Genomic DNA, 24,147 nt, shown 5'->3' on the forward strand with positions numbered 1-24,147 from the left:
GCACGTAACCAAACACTCCTGATCCGCATATAATCTCTATAACTATTATGAATAGCTTTCAATTACTTCAATGTTGCAGAGCATACATGTGCCTAAACATAATTTGTGCATAGTTTTCAGCTACCTCACTGTTGCCTAATATATAAATAATACTCAAATATGGTTGCCACGCCATTGCATAACATAGAATACCCATACAGCGTACGAAGAGTACACACAGATAGTAGCACAACAACTTCTGCAATCACTCACATAAATGGCAGCACAACAGCTTCTGCAGTCACACACACAGCAAAGAGTAATCCCAACGCCGTGCTTATCTTATGCAGCTGAGCCTCAGTTGCAGCACCAGTCTCGCTCTAAGGCTGGGAATAGCAGACAAGTCTGCTATGGGAAAGGGCCATCAGATCTATTTGGATCCAAGATGGCCATAGCTTGTCTTAAAGTGGCAGTGTCCTGTTTTCTTAAAAGAGCAATAATGTGGGGCCCACCTTAGATGAAAACTGAGATCTTTAAGACTAGGGACGCCTTCCACCAAGCAGTACCCCCTGTCACAGCCTGGCTTACCTTTGTTGGCAGTGCTGGTTTCGGGGGATGAAGGTGGATTAAGTAGAGCCACACTGGTTGACAAGACAAACTGTGACGTAATGAAAAGCTGAGTCCACCCTGCCAGTATTGAACATGGAGATTTTCAGATCACTGCAGATTTTGGGGGCAAGCCTTCACTCGCTGAGCCCTCTTCACAACCCATCATCACCTTTTATATAGCTTGCAGTTCCTCAATAGTCCGAAAATAAGCATCTATTTCTCTGTATGGGATGTTCCTCCTTCTCATCACCATTTTAAGAATCTAGTTTCCAGTATACAGTCGAATCCACAAAGTGCTGTACTTCTAATAAGTCCTCGGTGTCCTCTGGTCTTGGAAATCCAACAATTCATTGGGTGCCTGTTTTTATGGTACTTTTGGGCTTCTCTACATTTATCTTTTTGCACGTTCAAAATTATGCGCCTATCTGCTGATTCTGTATTGAGATCGAAGCGCTCTTAATTCGGTTTGCCCCTTCAGGGTCAATCGCACAGGTCTTTGATATGCCTGAATGTGTTGAATCTTGAACAATTAATGCAACCATGGGTTGGACAGATGGGGCCTTAACAAGACTGAATACTTGCATGAAAAAAGGTTTAATCCAGAGATTAACTACTGCAGTATACACAGACACCTTTATTTATTTTTAGATTAAAGGTTTACTTTCATCTGCATTAAATCAGTGATTAGACTGAACACTATTGGGTCCTCTGAGTGCATATCTGCTGGTTTTATGCTTATAGCGGGCTACCTCAAATGATTCTCCTTCTGACACTTAAGGGTGATGCTGTGGAATTTCCCGTCATTCTGTATAAGAATACCAACCTTATTCCTTTTCATAAACAGTTGAAGACCTCAATAGGGTGATAATGATGATTCTTCTGGAAGCTAGCTGGATGGATAGGGTTTAAGACGGCTAGTTCCAGGACACCTTTGGATAACCGAGCACTCAATAAATGGTTTTTAATTTAATCAAGCTAATACTTTTTTGCTATGTTTTGTTTGGTACGTGTTTTTAATTTGTTTCTGTTTGTTAACTGTTCTTACATATATGCTGTTTTATTGCTTGCAGATACTCTAGATTTTTTAAATCCTAAACCACCAGGGTTTGCCTGTATTCAAACAGCTGTATATTGATCCTAAATATGTTTTGTTTCCTCCAGATGACCTACCTGTACAAGTTCAACAGATGTTATCCACGCACTCTGCTTTGTTCCGCCAGAAGGGTGTTCATGAGGTGTTTGAGACCCTCTGTTCAGAAGACTCTTTATGAGATGGGAGCATCCGCGTCCAGAATGAATCCTCATCCGGGCGACAATTGATCTAAAGATGGTCAGTTTAGGAAGCATTGCCCTATGGCTCTTCCTGGTAAAATGGTAGACTTGAGGCAGAAAAGTCAATGTGTATATGCATTTGTGTATACAGCGAGAAACATTAATACCACCAGCTTTAAAGTGACTTGGGGGCAGCTTGACAGTACACTAGTGTTTTCCGCCTGCACTGAACATATCCTTTAAGAGCTAGATTAGCTTTATATCAGTTTCGTTTGGACAGTGTTAACGCTAGTCTGGTTTATTTTGATCATTTTATAAAATGTTGGCAATGATCTCATTTTGTCTATTTTCAGTACAAATAATAAAAATGCTTTTACTTAAATGGCCCCTTCGTATGAATGTACGTTTATGGGTTGTTTTCAATTTACAAACATTCCCAGAGGTTCTCCTGGAAAGCTGTAATTTTCTCCCTGTGCACAATCCTATGTAGTTTACATGTCCACATAGGAAACGGAGCCCACTGTACAGATGCATATTTTTTCTCTTCTCTTCACTGAATAGACTTTTTTTTATCCTGGCAATAGCCCTGGTGAACAATTCAACTTCCATCCTGGAAGGAGGAGTTATTCAAGCTCTCGGCTTTAGTCACTATTCACGCATTTCCAGGGTGGGATCGGGGTCACATCTGAGTTTGATAATGTCCACAAAGCAAGATGTTTGTGGAAATTGGCAAACTTTCATGGCAGAAACTATGCCTTGTAATACTCCTTTCCCACCTTTCGTGTGGGGTTTCCTACTGTGTATTTCTCCTCACTTGTGACATAGGTTTAGAGATGAAATCACTTTTTTGAATAGGTCGCAGTGTGGCTAAGCCTTAAACATGAGAAGCTCCCTGTTCGTTATGTTCCACTTGTGTAGCCTGTTCTCTCTTTGAGTAAAACAATTAGATGCTGAAAATGCGTAAACATTCGCTTGCATCAGAACATCTTATTTTATGTGTGAGGAATTCTTGATAACCAAAAAGGAAGATGAACAAAACCTGTTCACTTAAAAGAGCATAGCTGGAATACTGCCAGTGGTTTTTCTTACACAGTATTTTATCCAGAAGAATAGTTTTTTATTATTAGCCAACCATTATTTTTTAAGCAAAGCAGAGCCTGTTTTTTGTATGGGTAAAATTTGTAGCCATGAATATTGTACAGCTAATCCCACACGCAGATTAACCATACCACTGACTGGTGGTGTGTGGTATACATGATACCCTTTCACATGCATCCTAAAAATACCCCTTCTTACAAGACTTCTCCTCAGTGTTGATATGTGTTGTAAATGTGTGTTAGTTAGAAACATTCTTTGTCTAATCTAGGGGTTTCTTTTCTTCTCCTAGATGGTATGGCACTTAGTACTGGAGAAAGATCCCTGGAGCTTGTCCTGAGAAGGGAAATATCCTTTGCAACAGAAGTGTTACAGCGCATGCTGTTACAATGTGAAAGGCTTGTTGCAGGGGGTAGAAGGTGTTGGAGTTAACTCCAACATCTTCCCTACTGTTGCACACACTGTAGTTGTAATAGTAAATTATCCAGTATTAAGGTATCTTTCATAGATTCACATGCCGGAAACAGTCCCCGGTACATAAAAAAAGTAATGTCTCACTAGATATATAAAGAGATAGGCCAAGGGCCTCACATTAGTAACATTTCTAGGTCCTTTTGTAAAAAGGACCAAACTCTAGAGAACAACCAATCAGCTATCACCACCCTCTGGGACCTTCTTGGAAGGAGCTCTAGTCCCTCACATTTTCTACCGCACGTCATGCTAAGGGAGTCTCCACTGTGCTCTGCTCAATCTTTTCCTTGTTTCTGGATTTCCAGTGTTTTTTTTCTTCAGGATTCCTTCTTCTGACTGAAGTTATCTTTATCTTCTTGGTAGATACTCCTAAGAAAGGCCTCTCTAGGCCCTGTGCCTCCTGCAATAAGAAGAGGCTTCATATAGATGACCAACACAAAGACTGTCTTTACGGTCTTTATGCGGACCACTCCTCAAAGGACTGTAAGGTATGTCGTACCTTTTCATCAAAGACCCTTCAGGACTGGGAGGGACGTCCTTTAATTTGGCTGCAGAGGCTTAAAGACAAAGACCAAGACTTGTCCTCTGAGGAGAGTGAGGGATCTACAAAGTCTTCCAGAACCTCACAGAAAAGGCCCAGAGTTGCTTCCCCAGGGCCTTCGTCGCAGCCCCCTCAAAAGAAGACGCAGAAAAAGTCTTCAGAGGTCCACGTTAAGGCTTTACCAACAAAGGTTTCTTCACAAGAAGTTTTACACACCTTTAAAAAGCCTACTTCGACCCCGTCGACGACCGCCTCGTTGACAGTGGCCCCAACGACGACGAAATCACATTCTACTGCTGTGGTAGTAACCTCGTCGACGACAACCGTCTCCACATCATTGGCGTCCTCCGCATCGTCCACGTCGACGACAGCTGTTAAACCATTGTCATCGACGATCAAGATTAAGAAATCGTTGACGCCCAAGCCAGCGTAGACGGTACGATCGACGAACGCGTCAACGCCAACGTCGACGAGGAGTGTTCCGTCGACGTCTCTTCCATTGACGACGACTTCGTCGACAAGGGCTCCGTCGACGGGAGCTTCGTCGACGTCCCCTTCAGTTGTGTCCATCGGTGCTTCACCGGCGACGACGATTACACCGACGACGGGCTCATCGACGACACCAGAGTCCAAAATGGACAGTGCGTATGTTCATCTTAAAATCACAAAACGCACGTTGACGCCTGCTCTTACTTCACCTAGCAGGGTCCAACCGTTGCCTCCGTCCCACCTTTTGGAAGAGGAGAAAGATTCTGACGACGACAGTTTGTTCAGGGCTGCAACAAGTCCTTCTGAACTTAAAGTCAAGTACCAGGAGAGATTGGATTATGACTAACAAGAACCAGAAGACCAGACTTATTATCCAGACGACGGCCATCTTCGCCAACTTCCCATGGTTTGTCTGCCTGTGTCTTTGGTTTCTGACATACTATTTTTAATTTCTGGCTACAAGCAGAGAATCCCTACTTCTGCTCCGTCTCCTACTCCAGTTGTCTCTCCGCCACCAATGCCACAGGCTCCACCTCCGCTTCCACAGTCCGTGCCGGTCTCACCTCCACCTCCACCTTCCACGGATGATGATGAGGAGGATGATCAACAACAGGAAGGGGGGCTTCATGATTCCCAATCAACTCATGATGAATGGGATGATTACGTTATCCCTTGTCCAGCGTTCCCAGTGCCTCCTCAAGCTGATTCACCTCCTGAGGATATTGGGGGTTTTCATAATGTCTTGGAAAGAGCTGCACAGCGTTTCCAGATCCCTATGCCTTCTCACCAACAGGATTGTGTCCTTTACGACTTTAAGGAACCTTTTAAGAAGTCAGTGAGATCCGTGCCTATTATAGACTACATCTGGGATCAAGGTGTTAAGATTATGCACACTCCATCTTCGGTTCCCCCAGTGTTGCCTCGTCTGGACAAAAAATACAGAGCTCCGGACACCGCCGCAGCCTTCCTTTCCGGACATCCCAAGCCTGATTCCGTCATCACTCAGGCGGCTCAGCAGAAGTCTAAAAACCCTTGTGCTCCACTGTCCGTCCCTCTGGACAAGGAGGGCAGACGACTAGACAATATTGGGAAACGTTTTTCTTTCATGTCTGCATTGACAGTGCGTGCGTCTAATTCCTTAGCATTATTGGGGAGCTACAACAGGCAGATGTGGGCGGACATTGCACCATACTTGGGGGGGTCTACCGGACGACACAAAGGAGGAAGCAAAAAAGATCTTGTTAGAGGGCGAACTTTCGGCTTCCGAGATCATCCATTGTGCGATGGATATCGCCTCCACTGGTTTCCGCCAACTAGCTGGCGCTGCGGTCTTACGACGCCAAGGTTGGCTTAAGGTGACTACATTTCAGCCAGAGGTCCAGACTAAAATTCTGGACATGCCTTACGACGGTCAGCTTCTTTTTGGCACTCATATTGACAAAGCTCTTCTAGACATAAAAAAGGATACCGACACAGCTCAGGCATTGGGTACCCTTCAATTTAAACCCCCCCTTTTCGAGGCTCAAGGGGTAGAGGGCAATCTTCTACGAGAAGGGACTACCAACAATATTGGTCTTCCTACTCTTCTTCCAACCAACAATATGGCCACAATTCCAACAACGCCAACAGCAGCAATCTTCTTACAAGAAGACCTCCTTTCGAGGAAAGGGAGGAAGACAGAAGGATACCGCCCGGCATCAATGACTTTTCCTCTACTGCCGGCCTCCATTTCCTCTCCACCCTCCAAAGTAGGAGGAAGAATTTCCCATTTTGTACTCAATTGGAAACAAATAACAACGGACCATTGGTTTCTTCAGCTGGTACAATTTGGACATTCTCTGGAGTTCATTCATTCTCCTCCACAGACCCCTCCACAGACCTATGCTCCACATTAATCTGTGCCTTTTACTCCTGGAAATCTCACTAATGATCTATAGAGAGGGTTCCTCTTCGTCAACGGGGGAAAGGTTTTTATTCCCGTTTTTTCCTGGTGCGAAAAAAAGTGAAGAAATGGATACCAATCCTGGATTTGAGAAGTCTCAACAAATACTTAAAGAAACAATCGTTTGGAAGGGTCACCATTCAAGAAGTGCTGCAACTTCTCAATGCAAACGACTACATGGTATCTTTAGATTTTCAAGATGCCTATTTCCATGTAACAATCCACAGGAATCACAAAAAATTTCTGAGGTTCGTCGTGGCAGGCAGACATTACCAATTCCGAGTCCTGCCCTTCGGGCTGAAGTCAACCCCACGCATTTTCACAAAATGGCTTTCTCCAGTGTCTGCATACCTCGGGCAACAACGTCCTCAAGTTTTTCCTTATCTCGACGACTGGCTCGTCAAGGCACCTTCTCTAGATGGCGCGAACAGATCTTCCAATGCCTGTCTACAGCTTTTCAGTCGCCTAGGGCTCACTCTCAATCAGGACAAGTCCATCCTCCAACCCTCTCAGCGGATACCTTTTCTGGGTGCTATTCTCGATACAAACCAGAAGAAAGCTTTCCCGTCACAAGAGCGACAGTCCAAACTTCTTCAATTGGCGGACCGCATAAGATCCAGGAAGCTCCTCTCAGTACGCCTGTTCAAATCCCTCCTCGGGATGATGTCATCCTGTATTCTGTTGGTTCTCTACTGTCGCCTCCACATGCGTCCTCTTTAGGAATCACTCTCTGCTCAGTGGATTCAAGCAGAAGGTTAATTCGATGATGTCGTTCAAGTGACTCCTCAGATGGTCACTGCTCTACAGTGGTGGACTCGTCCATGTAATAGTTCTCAAGGCCTGCCCTTCTTGCTCCAAGCCTCTCCACAAATGGTCACAATGGATGCGTCCCGAGAAGGTTGGGGAGCTTTCCTCCGAGAACTCCGGATCAGGGGAAAGTGGTCTCCTTCCGAACGGAGGCTTCACATAAACCTCCTCGAGCTACGAGCTGTGGACCTGGCCCTCCGGCCGTACCTTCCCAGGATCAAAGGATCTCTAGTGCTTGTCCCGACAGACAATACTACGACAATGCACTACCTAAACAAGCAGGGGGGGTACTCGTTCACTGCCACTCTCTCGAGAATCTCAAAAGATCTGGAACTGGTTACTTCTTCACAACATTTCCCTGCGAGCGGAATATCTGCTGGCCGATTCACTAAGCAGGCAACAAACAACATGTCACGCTTGGGAGTTGAACCAACGGACTCTCAACGGCATATTCTCTCAATGGGGCACCCCTCTCTTGGATCTATTTGCCTCCCAGCACAACGCCAAATGCCACAACTTCGCAAGTTGGCATCCCCAACGGGAACTCTTGGGAATGCATTTTCGACAGCATGGTTCAACGTCTTTGCTTACGCTTTTCCACCGATTCCCCTGATTCCCAGGGTCCTCAGGAAGTTGAAGGCAGAACCCTACCCGCTAATCCTTATAGCTCCCGCGAGGCCTCGCCAACATTGGTTCATGGAGCTCCAACTTCTCTCCCTGGAACCGCTGATTCCTTTGAAGCCGTTTTCCTCTCACCTCATCATGGACTGGGAACAAGTCCAACACCCGATGCAGCATCTCTCAAATTATCAGCTTGGCTCCTGAGTTCCGAGAGTTCAATAACCTAGACATTCCTCAAGACTGCAGGGCAATTCTGGCTCGGGCCCGAGCCGACAGTACGAACAAGACATATTCCTTAAAGTGGAAGAGATTCTGCATCAGGTGTAAGTCTGCGAATATACACCCTCTCTCTTCTTCTCCAGAACAAATATTACCTTACCTTCTCCATCTGGCGACTTCAGGTCTAGCTCACGCCTCTATTAAAGTTCACTTGGCTGAAATATCCCGGTTCAGGAGATCTTCTGCAGGCCCTTCTCTTTGGTCAAATAGACAGGTCAAACAATTTCTCAAGGGTCTGTTTAGGACTTTCCCTCCTGTTAAGTCTCTACCTCCAACTTGGCAACTCAACATAGTGCTGGTTCAGCTTATGAAACACCCTTTTGAGCCGATACACAAAGCCGATCTCAAGTTTCTTTCTTGGAAGACAGCACTTCTTCTAGCCCTTACATCTGCAAGGCGAGTAAGCGAGCTTCATGCATTCTCAATTTAAGACCCTTTTATTCAATTCAAACATGATAGGGTTATACTTCGAACTAATCCCAAGTTTGTGCCCAAAGTCCCGTCAGACTTTCACCTCAATGAGCCTGTGGTCTTGCGTACCTTTTTTCCAAATCCTCAAAGGGCGGCAGAAAGAACTCTGCATTCACTGGATCTTAAACGCTGCCTTAAATTCTACCTTGACAGAACAAAGGCGTTCCGCAAATCCAACCAATTCTTTGTGGCTTACAGTCGACCGAGAAAAGGTCTTCCACTCACTAAACAAAGTATTTCTCGGTGGATCTCTGGAGCTATTACTTTTTGTCACCAGCAAGTAGGCCAACCCTTGCACTCTACAGTACATGCCCATTCCACTAGGGCTATTTCTAACTCCATGGTACTTTTTGCAGGTGTGCCTATCATAGACATTTGCAGAGCGCCGACATGGAAGACGCTGCATACATTTGCCAAGCATTACTGCTTGGAAACGGAACTCATGAAGGATGCTGCAGTGGGACAGGCGGTGCTACGTCATATATTCCAATAGAGGTGAGCCTTCTTTTCATCCCGCCATCCTTTCTTTTTACATGCACATTTCTCCATTGTGTTCTCTACTGTTTTCTCTGATTGCAGTTTGTTACTTTCTATTTTCACATTCATATGTTTTAATCTGGTGAACTTGTACATGCTGTGCCATCTGAAATGTGCTTATCATTGCTTACTACTCTGATTCAGGCATGTGAATCTATGAAAGATACCCTAATACTGGATAAGAATGCTTTACTTACCTGTAACTACAGTTATCCAGTATTGGTATCTTTCATAGATTCACATGCAACCCACCCACCTCCCCTGGAAGGGCTCACCTAGTTCTCTCAGTGATACCTCTACTTAGCACTGTGCTTACGAAACTCTGAGGGACTAGAGCTCCTTCCAGGAAGGTTCCAGAGGGTGGTGATGGCTGATTGGTTGTTTTCTAGAGATTGGTCCTTTTTACAAAAGGACCTAGATAATATACTAATGTGAGGCCCTTGGCCTATCTCTTTATAAGTCTAGTGAGACATTACTTTTCTTATGTACCGGGGACTCCCATTCCGACGACGGGGAATGATTCAGGCATGTGAATCTATGAAAGATACCAATACTGGATAACTGCAGTTACAGGTAAGTAACGCATTTCTAATACTATTCCAACTTCCATCGCATCCCCGACAGCAAGTCTGGGTAAAGCTATGCGTTGCAACAGCATGCGGTGTAATGGCATGCATTGTAACGTCATACAAGCCCTGAGAAGAGCCCTGCAGCCTGTATAAATCTCACCCCAAGTTATGCAGATTTACTGGTTGCCTGTGGAGCCTCGTTAAGGTTCTCTCTCTGTAACATACATGGCACTGTACTTTATCATACCAAATCTAGAGGTCAGAATAAATAGCTTTTCAGGTCATCAGAATATGTTATGTGTTCTCATTATAACAATAAACCGAGAGATGTAAGGACTGTTTCAGATTTTTAGCACCACCTTTTGGAACACTATCACTATCCACATGTTTGTACTGATAACCTTTATGTCTTTAACTAGTTTCCTGTAACATGTAGCGGCTGTCAAGGAATGAGGTTGGAGGGCCGAGGGGAAAAAATAACACTTGCCTCTTCCGCCGGCTGCGTGTCTTCTCTTCTTCTCTGCTTCTCGGCAAGTATAGAACCTGGAAGCACCAGGCTCCTCATAGCCAATCACAACCCTGCAATACAGCGTTGTGGTTGGTCTGAGTGCCGTGGAGGAGCGCTCAGATGGGCACTGGGGGCCTGGGCATGTTCCCCACCAGGCTGTGTAATGCAGCCTGGTGGGGAACATGCAAAGTGCGCATGACTGTTTGGCCGGCCGGAGACTGCTGGCCAAACAGTCATGCGCACATGAAGTGTGCAAACCACTCCTCCTCGCGTGCTTCCAGCCCCAAACCTGCGAAAAATAAACTAGGTTCTTATAATTTAATTTTTCCTGCTCAAATAGCAGTGAGGCGACGCTCCTTAGTGGAGGAGCTGCTCTGCCTGTACTGTCAGTGGACAATAAGTGTCATCTGTTTCATTCAAATATACCTGTTCTTTAAGCCATTCTAAGTATTTCAGAGTCAGGCCCTGAAGCCACCCCAGAGCTATCTATCTCAGTCACGTTAACAACATTACATAGCAACTATCTTTTTATAGCCCTAGCAGACATGTTTCTTTCACCTACCCGTTCAGATAATCCCTTTCGGATGTTCTGTCAAACCACATTGATTGTTGGACATCGCCATGACAGTTGTAGGAAGCCAGCCTCTCTACACCACCTCTAGAACATGCATCAGGTAAGCCACTGTCACTTATTTTTGGGGACTGTTAGTTATTTCTGCCATCAGATATTTATCGAATGCAAGAAAGGGAAAAAACACTGATTGGAATGAATGGAAAAGAGAACGTTGGTAAAACCGTCACAAAAAATAAAGCTGGGACCTGCAAGAGCAACAAAAAGGGATCAGGAGTGTTTGGTAGTGGATTAAAGTCTACTGCCTTGGTATTCAGCATGCTGCTGTTTAATTGCACTTGCCGGAACAATGTCCCCACAAAGGACCCCGTAGGGTAACCACCCTCTGGCAAATTAATCCGAGTTGTTAAAAGTCAAACAGATGGCAGGTAATTAAATCCTTGAATTTCATTTTATTTAGAACGTCGTGTTACATCACGCATGTCATCCTTTTTTATTAATCCCAATGCATTTCGGGACGGTGCCCTTCATCAGGGGTCTTGTTAGTCTCATTTCGTCCCAATTCGACAATGCTAAACTTTGTATTCATAAGATTGCCGCCCAGGATCATAGGGCGATACCCACTTGCACCCTACCAAGAACTGAATTGATATACCAGAAACATGTACAGATTAACCACAGAGTGCCACAAAAACGTTTTGAATTCTTCATAATTGCACTTGCTGCCAGCTCCTGAGCAGAGATTCAGGCACCAGCACTGGCTCATTCCAGTGCAGACCAACAAGGGAGACAAACTTGGTGTAACACTTAAAAATTAAGCAAATTATGGTTAGAATTTAAAGGCACCCTACTGGTCTGTGAGCATGCCCATATCCATAGTTGGTGTGATAGTAAATAGCAAATTTATTTTCCCAGAACATCAAATTTTATGTATAGCACTTCCTGTCAGAGTAGCATGCATATTTATATTGCACATTAGGGGGGGACATTTACTGAAAAGAAAAGAGTTGGCTGCACTGAAGAAAAGAGCATTGCAAAGCCATATCTACTAGAATATGGCACTTCTGCTTTCTTCCCCTACTCTGAGGCACAAACAGGCTGCCTAGCGCCAAGTACACAGCTTTACACTGTACAAAATAGCAATACTTAGACGAACTCTAAAACATTTAGAATGCAGGACACATACACTTTGTGAAAAGTTAGGAGGAATGAAAACAGTTATCCTTGTTAGTGCATGCCTTAAGGATAAGTTAATTTTTGTCGGAAAGCTGCATCATCTAATTTTAATACATATGGCGTCAAAAGCCAGGGTGGAAGCATGAGAACATGCATGTACCAACCATGGGACCACCTCCTCATCTCTTGACCTCAAAGTAGCACAAGGCAATGCAAAGAGCCTTTGCTTTACTTTTAGGGTTATTTTCCAGTGCAAAAAAAGTTTTGCACTTGAGAACAAATTATTTATCAAGATTTTCTGCTGGTTTGTGTCACTTTGCGTGGAGTTGCACCAGACAAAGTCTTGATAAATCTTCCCCCACTTATCTCTATTTGTCAGAGAACATGATATGAAATACCAATTCAGATTCTTAAGAAGCCTTTCTAAAGTTATTCAATTTCATTTTTATAGACTTGTGCAGGCTGAAGTAATAAAACATAGTTAATAGGAACAATGCTCCCCTTTTCTTTCAAAGATCTAAAGTTAGAAACTCCCCATTGCCTTAGAAATTGCCCTGGTGTTTGATCCTTTGTGTCCCAAATTCCTTAATGAACTTACTTTCATAAGTGGCTTCGAGTCCCTGAATTTTTCAAAGTGGAAAAAGAGGAGTAATTCCCCCATGTGTTTCATCAGCTTCCACCATGCCTTTAGTGCGTTAGTGTTGTGTTCGAGGCATATGAGCCTCAGATCGTACACTTTGCATTAGATCGCTACCTGGTGTTGGGCTTGGATGATTGCAGGTTGTTGTCTTCTTGGAGAAGTCTTTGTAGTCACGATATAGGTGACTCCTCCCTTGGACAATACTGCGCATGGGCATCATCTCCATCCGTAGATTGTTTTTTTCCGCCACTGGGTTCGGATGAAAGTTTCTCTGCTCCGGCTAGAAAGACTTTTCCAGCAACTTCGAAGCGCAAAAACTTCCTACAACTAATATCGACATCGAATATAATACTTTCGATGCCATCAGCTCGATTCCGGTTCATCGACGCGGGCCGTTGGGCCTATCGACGCCGTGCGGCCTACACCTCATGGACAGAACTCCGTTCAAAAAATGCCCGGTAAGTCGAGCAAAATTCCCACATAGCGATCATCACAAGGTCTGCAACCTCTGTCTATCGCCAGATCACGACGAGTCGACTGGCATAGCTTGTGTATCCTTCCGATCAAAGAAGACCATCCGGGATCGGAGGGCCCGTCGACACGAGATGAGTAGATCAGCCCCAGCACCGGAGAATATCTTCAATGACGAGTTTCCGCTCGTTCCAGAAGAGGATTCGCCTGATCTCCAGATCATATCCGAGGCAGAAGACTCAGATGACTCGATTCCATCACGTCAACCCGTGAGTACTCCTGCCCCTGCACCACATACACTGCCCAAGCCGAAGGCAAAGGTCAGCACTCCGCCCAAGGGGCCCAGTCAAGACCGAATACTTCCTCCTAAAGCCCCGCCTTCGACCCCGGCTCCGAGGAAAACAACTACGCCTTCAGGTGCTTCGGCACCGAGCAAACCGCACGTGCCGATTCCACCACCTCCATCCTAACCAAAGCCCAAAGATCCTTCGACACCGAGGCCGAAAGACTTTTCGGCGCCGAAACCTAAAGATCCTTCGGCACCGAAGCCTAAAGAGGTACCGACACCAAAAACTGTACCCGTACCGGCACCGAAAGAAGCTCCGGCTCCGAAGCCGTCGACTTCCAAACCTAGAGAAGGGAAGCCGAAGTCTGACGCCACAAAGCCGACGAGACCTGCTTCCACTCCGAAAACTCCTGCTTCAGTGCCAAAACCCACAAGGCCTGATTCCGAGGTTCCTAAGTCCTCGAACACGCCTACCAAGCCAAAAACAACACCTTCGGCACCGAGAACTTTGCCACAGGATGCTGTAACACCTCCCAAGGCAAAACACCCAAAACAACCTCTATCTGAACCGAAAAAATCGACACCGAAGAAGGTTGTAGAGGAAGAAGAACTGTTTAAACCAGATCCTAAACAAAAGAAGATCTCTATAAACCCAAAGACTGGACATGTAGGTGCTGTACCTCATAAAAAAAGACTAGCAGAAACACCACTTACACCTGTGGTTCCTGCCAAAAAGAAGGACTGTGCAACTTCTCCTATGCACCCTCCCTCTCCTGCACCTTCTTCCTCTCCTGTCCCGCCTTACATATCACCTCAAATCTCTCCTGTCCTTTCTCCTGCATCATCACATTCACCTCAGACTGATGATGAGTACGATTTAGGTGGTGGAGAGGATCCACAAGAACCACATGCATACCGTATACCAGACCCAGATACATATCCTATAGATGAAGATCTCTATAATCTTCCACCACACAATGTGCCTGACATTCCTGATCCACAGTCATACCCGACAAAACCTTCCCCTCCAGAAGATAGCATTGGTTTTAATCACCTCTTAAACAGAGCTGCTATCTACCACAAAGTCACAATGCATTCTGATGACATTGAGGAAGTTTTTCTGCTAGATACATTCGAGCCATCACACAGATCTACTCAAATTCTTCCCATGATTAAAGGAGTCATTAAGCATGCTCCATATATTTAAAGACCCTGTACGCATTAGGGTATTCAATCCAAGAATAGAAAAGAAATATAGGCCTGCGCCCTCTGATCCAACCTATATTAAAGGACATCCGCCACTAGACTCTTTAGTAGTGTCCAATGCACGGAAAAGAGCGAATTCCCAGACTTCTGGTGAAACGCCCCCACCTGACAAGGAATCCAAAGTTATTGATGCGTCAGGTAAAAGAATAGCGGCACAAGCTACAAATATATGGCGCATAGCAAATACGCAAGCCCTTCTCTCACGTTATGATAGAGCTCATTACGATCAATTAGAGACACAACATCTCCCAGATCAATATAAAGATCAGGCAACAGAGCTCATACAAGAAGGCAAATTAATTTCAAATGCCTAAATAAAATGTGCACTAGATGTCGCAGACACAGCATCTAGAGCTGTAAATACTAGTGTCATACTCAGAAGACATGCGTGGTTTCGCATTTCAGGGTTTAAACAAGAGGTGCAAACCACAATTTTAAACCAGCCTTTTAATAAAACACAATTATTTGGCCCAGAAGTAGACCCTACACTGGAGAAAATGAAAAAAGACACAGACACTGTAAAGTCTATGGGAGCTTTACAGTCCACACAGGCTAGAGGTTCCTTTCGTCGCTCCTTTTATAGAGGAGGCCCCAAACAATCTGGAGCAGATACAACAGCATCTTTAAAGACGCAATCACAAACATCCTCTAACAAAGGGTATTTTAGAGGAGGATACAGAGGCAATAATAACATGGGAAGAGGTTGCGGTAACTACAACAATCGCTCCTCTTCCACACCTAAACAGTGACTTCCCTCTGCTTCCCCAACAGCATTCCACTCCTGTAAGGGGCAGATTAACACAGTTCCTGCCTGTCTGGAACTCCATCACAACAGACAGGTGGGTGAGACAGATTATCCAACATGGCTACTGCCTAGAACTTACAGCAACCCCCAAAACATACCACCCAGGCAGCGTCCTATGACTACAGATCACCTGACTCTGCTTCAACAAGAAGTTATAGCACTTCTACAAAAAGATGCTATTCAACTAGTTCCGTTAGAAGAACAAGGAACAGGGGTTTACTCGCAGTATTTTCTAATTCCCAAGAAGGACGGGACACTGAGACCAATTCTCGACCTCAGGCCCCTCAACCATTACATACAATCAGATCATTTTCATATGATCACTCTGCAACAAGTGCTCCCACTACTGCAACAAGGCGATTTCCTTTCAACACTAGACCTGAAGGACGCCTATTTTCACATTCCAATACATCCTGCTCACAGGAAGTACCTAAGATTTATAATACAAGGACAACACTATCAGTTCAAAGTCCTTCCATTTGGTGTCACAACAGCACCACGGGTGTTCACGAAGTGCTTAGTAGTTAGTAGCAGCACATCTCAGAAGACAACAGATACATGTCTTCCCTTATCTCGACGATTGGCTCATAAAAGCCAAATCATTCCACCAATGTGTACAACATACACATCAGACAATTCAAACGTTGCACAACTTAGGGTTCACAATCAACTACACAAAGTCGCACCTAGAGCCTTCGCACGTGCATCAGTATCTAGGAGCTACCATAAACACATCTACAGCTCTAGCGTATCCCAGTCAGCCAAAATTCAGAGCATTCAAGCCTTAGTCTCCACTTTTCAACACCAACAGTCTCTCCAAGCCAGAGTGTTCATGAGACTAATAGGCATGATGGCATCTTGCATCTTCATATTACCACATGCAAGACTGCAAAAGCGTCCATTACAAGAATGTCTAGCACAACAGTGGAATCAGGCTCAAGGTCAGCTCACAGACCTGGTGTTGGTAGACAGCCGTACGCATCGCTCTCTGCAATGGTGGAACACCAAAAACTTAACAAGAGGACGGCCGTTCCTCCAGCCTGTTCCACAAATAGTGCTCACAACAGACATCTCTTACACCGTATTACTCAAGGTCAATGGAACAACCAACAAAAACTGTTCCATATCAACCATCTAGAGCTGCTAGCAATATTCTTAGCACTGAAGACTTTTCAACTTCAAGTACAGAACAAAGCTGTCTTATTCCGGACAGACAATATGACACCAATGTACTATATACAAAAACAGATTCACGAATGGGAACTACATCCACACGTTCTTCAGCCATTCTTCCAACGGTGAGGGCATCCACACATAGACCTGTTTGCCTAGGGGCTAGGAGACCCACTACTACAGCGTGTTATGCCGCTAAATGGAAAAGATTTGCAATATATTGCAACAATAATGACATTGATCCACTGGATGCTTCCATCCAAAATATCATCTGTTACCTTTTACATCTACAAGGTCTAATTTGGCATACTCTTCCATACGCCCACATCTTGCAGCAATTGCAGCCTATTTACAAAACATGCAACACCTATCTCTTTTTAGAGTACCTGTAATAAAAGCATTTATGGAAGGATTAAAAAGAATAATCCCACCCAGGTTGCCACCTTCTCCAGTATGGAACCTGAATATTGTCCTTACAAGACTCATGGGACCCCTTTTGAGCCTCTACATAAATGTGAACTGCAGTTTCTAACATGGAAAACTGCTTTTCTTGTTGCCATCACCTCTCTCAGAAGAGTAAGTGAAAATACAGGCGTTCACTATACAAGAACCATTTTTTCAAATACATCCTAATAAAATGGTTCTTAGGTCTAATCCAAAATTTCTTCCAAAGGTTATCACTCCTTTTCACCTAAACCAATCTGTAGAGTTACCTGTGTTTTTCCAAAACCCAGACCCTGTAGCAGAAAGGCCCTTACACACATTAGATGTTAAAAGAGCTCTGCTATACTACATAGATAGAACTAAATCCTTTAGAAAGACAAAACAATTGTTTGTATCTTTCTCTTCTCCACACAATGGCAACCCTATCTCTAAAGGTGGGATTGCCACGTGGATTGTAAAGTGTATACAACTATGCTATCAAAAAGCTAAACATACACTAACAGTTCCTCCTAGAGCACATTCCACTCGCAAACTAGGAGCCTCTATGGCTTTCTTAGGAAATATACCATTAGACGACATATGCAAGGCAGCAACATGGTCTACACCACACACCTTCACTAAACACTATTGTGTTGATGTGCAAGCCAAGCAGCAAGCTGCAGTAGGCCAAGCTGTCCTGCGAACACTATTTCAAACTACTGCAACGGATACTAGCGACCACCTCTAGGGAAGACACTGCTGCACAATCGATGCAAAGTGTACGATCTGCAGCTCATATGCCTCGAAAGGAAAATGCTACTTACCAGTATGCATCTGTTCTTGGCATGTAGAGCTGCAGAGTCGTACACGCCCTCCCGCCTCCCCGGGACTTGTATCCGTTCCAGTTCTCATCTTACTTAGATGCACAGGCATGGACATCCTTTTTTCTCTTCACTTATACTAACTCCATTTCCCATCATGGCGAAAAACAATCTAAGGATGGAGCCGATGCCCATCCGCAGTATTGTCCAAGGGAGGAGTCACCTATATCGTGACTACAAAGACTTCTCCATGAATACAACAACCTGCAATCATCTGAGCCCAACACCAGGTGGCGATCTAATGAAAAGTGTTCGACTCTGCAGCTCTACATGCCAAGAACAGATGCATACTGGTAAGTAGCATTTTCCTGATATTGTCTGAATCTCACTCGTAGGACCCAAGCGAATACGGATATATATATATCTAATACAGAGTGTTGTGGACTATTACTTAAAGCTTGAATCCGGTCCAGGGAAGGCATGGCTTGGCAGTTCGGGCTGGACTGTTCCCATGAGGCACAGGGTCAGACTGATTTGCATATGGCCATGTCTGAACTGGGGTGGCAGAGTGGGCTAAAGAACGGTGATGGATTAAACCCAGATCTGTTGACTGGGTGCGAGTGTTTGATTGGTTCAGATGCTCCGTCCATCACCACCCCCTTTTGTACCGCTTTGTTCGCCATAAGTTGGCAGGGTATGCTCAGACGTGAGTCCCTTGCTCACTTTGCCACTGGATTTAAGCACGCCTGGCTGAAGACGGCTGTACTGCCAGAAACCAGTCCTAGGAAGCTTGAATCCGGTCCAGGGAAGGCATGGCTTGGCAGTTCGGGCTGGACTGTTCCCATGAGGCACAGGGTCAGACTGATTTGCATATGGCCATGTCTGAACTGGGGTGGTAGAGTGGGCTAAAGAACAGTGATGGATTAAACCCAGATCTGTTGACTGGGTGTGAGTGTTTGATTGGTTCAGATGCTCCGTCCATCACCACCCCCTTTTGTACCGCTTAGTTTTGCAGCTACTCAAAGAAAGGGCTGAACTATGGGTTGCTGTGACAACATATAGTTATGGCCCATAATATGCAGTAGTCAGAATATTTTTTGAACTGCTATCTATTAAATTCACATAGTACATATCTGCTATGGGGGTTGTCCATCACGAGCACTGTACATTCAAAAACTAAACATCACCAAATGAGCAGGGGTGGAATAACTGCAGAGATATGTCACATATTACTGGACAGTTTTTGGGGACTTTAAGAAAGCACATTCACTGCAGGTCTCGAATATCTGTACAATCTGACCTCTTCTTTACATCTCACATAGACAGTCAGATATGGGATGGTAATAAAATTGCCAATCCCTATTGATCTTTCCTCTCACTCTCTCCCTCCTACCATGCCAGCTCAGGACCGCAACTAGACACAAAATCCCAGTGCCATAACCAGCTAAGCAGACTACATCATATGAAGTACCTTCCTTTCATGCTGCCCCACATCTCACTCCTTACTTGTGCTGGTTCTGTAGACCTATGCTTACATAGTGGAACTGTGATCTAGGATTGAATAGGAGACAAAGTGGGAGGACATACCTTCCCTAACCCTCTCCTATTTTCATATTCTGACCGCAATCAGTTCTTACTAAAGTCTTCGATTACCTCGAAGTTTTGAAATTGATGACATATTCTGTTTTGATGGCGATCCTGTTTATTGTTATACATTATCATACATCTCAATAGCAGCTTAATGTTCCCGCTTGTAATGTTTCATTGACTCATATGCCTTGTCTCCCGTGCCCTCCTATGTGGTTTGTGCGAGTAGGGTACCATCACCATTGCTATTACCATGCACAGCTGCGTTAACACCCAGCCTATGGCCCTATGGCAGTTGGCGACACATTTCTTAAGATGACTGAAACATTTTTGAGTGCTTGCCCATTTAGCTCTTTATGGTGCCTGGAGCAAATGATTTATATCCCAAGCTATTACCAAACCCTGCTCTTGGTTTCTTGGATTACTAGACTCGGTCCCCAGTATTTGATTGATTCTTGGAGTTTACCCTTACCACCTTAATCAGGCACTAACATGTGAGATGTGTCATATCTGCCTTCAAAGTCCTCTAGCACTCATGGTTAAAGGACGTCAGAGCTCTGTATCCGCTTCATCATTAAAAGTAACAAGCGGACCATGGACCCCCAGGGCCATGCACTGGGGCATACATCCACTTATCCTTTAATTGTGCCCCCAAATATGGACAATCCTGGTGAGTCATGAGTCCTATAAAGTGCTATCTGCTTACTTGAGAACCTTTGGGAATTTTCTTACAGTAGGTGGTAGAGTAGAAACTATGAACCATTATCCCCCTACAGCAAAGCTGCTAACCCCAACCAGCCTCTTTAGGTTCATCCTTAATCTGCAGTTTAGCCTTTGATTCATCATCCTTTTAATGTAGACTTAATTCGTAGACCCATAATTGGAGATATGGTATTACAATATTATAACCTGGAGTTCAAGTAGTTCAATCAATAAGGGGTTTATAAAGCGCGCTACTCACCGGTGAGGGTCTCAAAGCGCTGGAGATGGGGGGGAACAGCTCAGGATCAATCGAAGAGCCAAGTCTTGAGGTCCTTCCTGAACGTGTGCAGGGTTGGGGAGCGTCTGATGTTCACCGGGAGCTTGTTCCAGGTTTTGGTTGTGATGTAGGAGAAGGCTCTCCCATCTGTTCTGTTTCTGCATATGCTGGGGACCACTGCCATGGCGAGGTGAGCGGAGGTTCCTCTTGGGTACGTGGAAGGATATTTTCTCGTTGAGGTATTTGGGTCCGATATTGTTTGTTTTTTTTTTAAACCTTTTTATTGTTTTGCAACAAAGAAAAAGCCATATATAACATGGGTCCGATATTGTTGAGGGATTTGTTGGCATGGGTCAGGATTTTGAAGGTAACCCTCTTCTCGACGGGGAGCCAGTGGAGGTCTCGTAGGTGACGAGTCATGTGTTTGTCACTCGGTGTCCCGAGGATGAGTCTGGCTGCGATGTTCTGGATGGTTTGAAGTTTGTGTAGAAGGGTTCTGTTGATTACGGCGTATAGGGCGTTGGGGTAGTCCAGTCTTCTGGTTATGAGCGCGTGGGTGACTGTCCTTTTGCAGTCGGGGGGGATCCATTTGAAGGTCTTGAGGAGGATTCGCAGGCAGTTGAAACTGGTGGAGGTGACAGCATTGATCTGGCGGTTCATGGAGAGAGAGGAGTAGATGATGATGCCAAGGTATCATGCATGGTCTGTGGGGGGGTGGGTGGATTCCCGAGGGAGGAGAACCACCAGGTGTAGTCCCAAGCGGAGGTGCGGGGTCCGAGGATGAGGACTTCGGTCTTCTCTGAGTTGAGCTTCAAATAGCTGTCTTTCATCCAGGCTGCCACGTTCTTCATTCCCTCCTGGAAACAGAGTGTGGGGTCTTTGGGATTATTTGTGAGGGAGAGGATGAGCTGAGTGTCATCGGCGTAGGAAACAATGATGAGGCCATGCTGTCTGACGATGGCGGCGAGGGGGCCATGTAGATGTTGAAGAGCGTGGGGCTGAGCAATGATCCTTGGGGTACTCCGCAGTTGATATCGGTTGGTTTGGAGAGGAAGGGAGGGAGTCTGATCCTCTGAGTTCCGCCGGAGAGAAAGGATTGGATCCAGTCGAGGGAGTCTCCTTGTATCCCCGCTTCATGAAGTCTGGCTGCGAGCGTGCGATGTGAAACGGTGTCGAAGGCTGAGAGATCTAGAAGGATGTGGGCCGCAGTATGTCCCTGGTCGAGTAGCATGTGGATGTCGTCAGTTGCGGCGAGTAGGGTGGTCTTGGTGCTGTGGTTGCTGCGGAATCCAGACTGGGAGGCATCTAGTCAGTAAAGTGCTGCTAAACGGTGCCTCATTGCATGTGCCTTTCTCCAAACATGGATTCAAAGTACCAAGTTCGCTGAGAGACTTTAGCAACTTTACACTTGGTAAAAGCTTAGGGCTAGAAGTACAAAGCACAGTAGTTGCAAAATACTATTCGTAATTTGTAACCAGTATTTCTGCAACCATTATGATAAGTCTGTGAAGTACTAGGTAGGTTTGCAGAATACTGATTCCTAGTGGGTTGCAAATCGACCTACCTCATGAATATTAATGAGGTAGGTTGCAATTTGCAAACCATTATGAATCACAGCATAAGAGGGATGGTAGAAAACCACAATGTCTATGATGGCCTTAAAATAAAGCAAACTTTTTTCCCTAAATGCAGCTTATTTACCTCATAGGACAATGGGATGCATTTTTTAGGTATCACCTAGGCAGCGCATGGCTGTCTCTACGAGACATGCTGTATCTACTCTGTGGACTTTGTGGCTGCTCATTTGTCATTGGTTCCTTGTTGTGCCCCTCATACAGTCTTGCTTTACTATGGTGTTTGGTTTCCTCCCATGGAATCTGTCCCTGTTATATGTCGTCTTACTCGTTCTTTAATTTATGGTTTGTCTGACGTGCTATTTTTGTCTTTCAGCTTGGTCATCATTGGGGCCCCACCTTCCGCTCCGTTACTTGTTGCCCCCCCTCCCCGTCTCTCACCCCTCCCATCACATTACTTTAGCACAGCCTCAGACCTTGTCATGTGACGTACACAGCAGTTGCTATCCAGAACTCAACACCGTTTCTTCGGACCCGGTAGGGACACCCCCTCTGCTGCAACCTCCACAGGCACAAAGCATTTTAACTCTGGCCCTTCAGATTTTAGATGTCAAAAGCGCCACTATACACTTGGAGTTTCTGACCCTTTTCCGCTCCCTAGATTCGCCTCCGTTTACATACAGCGTTATCCATTCATAAAAAAAGTTTGCACACGGGGGCTGTTAAGGGTGTGAGGTGTGGAAGAATCCCCGATCTTGACTAGCCAATGAGCAGAGAGTCCTGGCTAGTTGTGGGAGAGTTGCCAGATGCCTGTAGTATGAGCTGGTAGACCTTCTTTCATTCTGCCAATCTCGGTCTCTTGGAAGACAGGCGGAGACCCAAGACTGCACAGCTACAAGCTGCTCTGTGTGCCACCTCGCACTGAGAATTCAGTGGAAATATACTTGTTCACACTTCCCTTTAAAGCTCGTAGGACGTGAAATGACCATCTTGCTTCCAAGCAAGGTAGAGTGTAAAGCCCTCCAGCTTTCGCTTCGCTTCGCTTCGCTTTCGCTGGCGCGGGCTAAATGTGGTGCTGTTATTTTCGGTCCTTTGTGGATCACAGCACTGCACTTTTTGACGCAGCGCTAAGTTGCTTGAAGGGCAATACATCTGGGCCTTAATTGATATAAATTTCGACATTTTGTCGAGTTTCACTGAAAACCTGTGGATGTGAAACTGGAATTCCTGTCCACATGTATAGGTAAAAAACTTACAGGATTTAAAAATAGACAGCGCAGCCTAATTCGTACAGTTGCGAGCTCTGAGGTAAGCGCCCAAGATGCCCCTTCCCCACCACCCCAGTTAATGGGGCCCTATTTTTCGGACAATCTTTATAATTGGTTCTATTTAAATCCCTTTCCTTTGGGCCAACTGTGGTCAGTGTAAAGCTGTGGTCATCACGGTTTATATTCACTTGGCACCTCAAATAAAAGGAAATATCTATGAACCAAACACTCAAAAGGAAATTGGCTGAACTTTAAAAACCGGCTTTGGCAAAGGCAATAGGCCTCACCTTAACGGGCCATTGCCAACATGTCTTTGCCAATGCTTTTTCTTTTTAACCAGTCTAATACGGCCATCGGCTCTGTATAAAAGATAAGATAAAGGAAAAGCCAAAATGGCTGCCTGTATGTTGTGATACATGTGGACGCATGTATGTTGATGCAGATATATAACCACATTCCAAATGTCTAGGTAAGTGACCCTGCATGAGTGCATCGGAGTGTTGCTGTTTTAAGGGCATTGCCACGCTATTGCATTTGCGAAAAGGGTTAACATATCTAAGAGTATCTCATAGCTTGTATTGCAGTGTTTATCCGTCTGCTGTGGATCTGGAGTGGTGGAGAGGACACAGGAGCAGGGGGATTGATGTGGCTGTGCTTGGGTGGGGAGCCAGGTGACTCTCCCACTTTACGGATTATAGAACTTGGCTGGTGGGCTTTCGCACCGAGCAGATCTCCTGTGGCCTAGCAGTCTGGCTGGGTACTGACGACCGGCGTGGTGTTGTAGAAGTTGAGGCGACTTAGAGGATTACCATCTACCTGGAGCGCATGTGTATGCGGCTGATGGTGAGCTGCGCCGGATTAACGAGTATGGCTTCGGTCCCGCCCGCGCAGTGCTGCCCGTGATCTAGTGCCTCCGT

At 45.2% G+C, this 24,147-nt stretch overlaps 1 protein-coding gene across 7 annotated transcripts in view; it reads left to right on the forward strand.

Moving 5' to 3' along the window:
• CENPO (centromere protein O) overlaps positions 1–2,246 on the forward strand; it is a 138,071-nt gene extending 135,825 nt beyond the window's left edge. For all 7 annotated transcript variants that reach the window (XM_078649927.1, XM_078649924.1, XM_078649923.1 and 4 more), the window contains one exon: positions 1,750–2,246. In XM_078649927.1, the coding sequence (XP_078506053.1) occupies positions 1,750–1,859 (110 nt within the window). In that variant the 3' untranslated portion in view covers positions 1,860–2,246. The remainder of the gene's footprint in view (positions 1–1,749) is intronic.
• The last annotated feature ends 21,901 nt before the right edge of the window (positions 2,247–24,147 follow it).

This window comes from Lissotriton helveticus, chromosome 6 (assembly GCF_964261635.1).
Source record: "Lissotriton helveticus chromosome 6, aLisHel1.1, whole genome shotgun sequence".
Classification (NCBI taxonomy): Eukaryota; Metazoa; Chordata; class Amphibia; order Caudata; family Salamandridae; genus Lissotriton; species Lissotriton helveticus.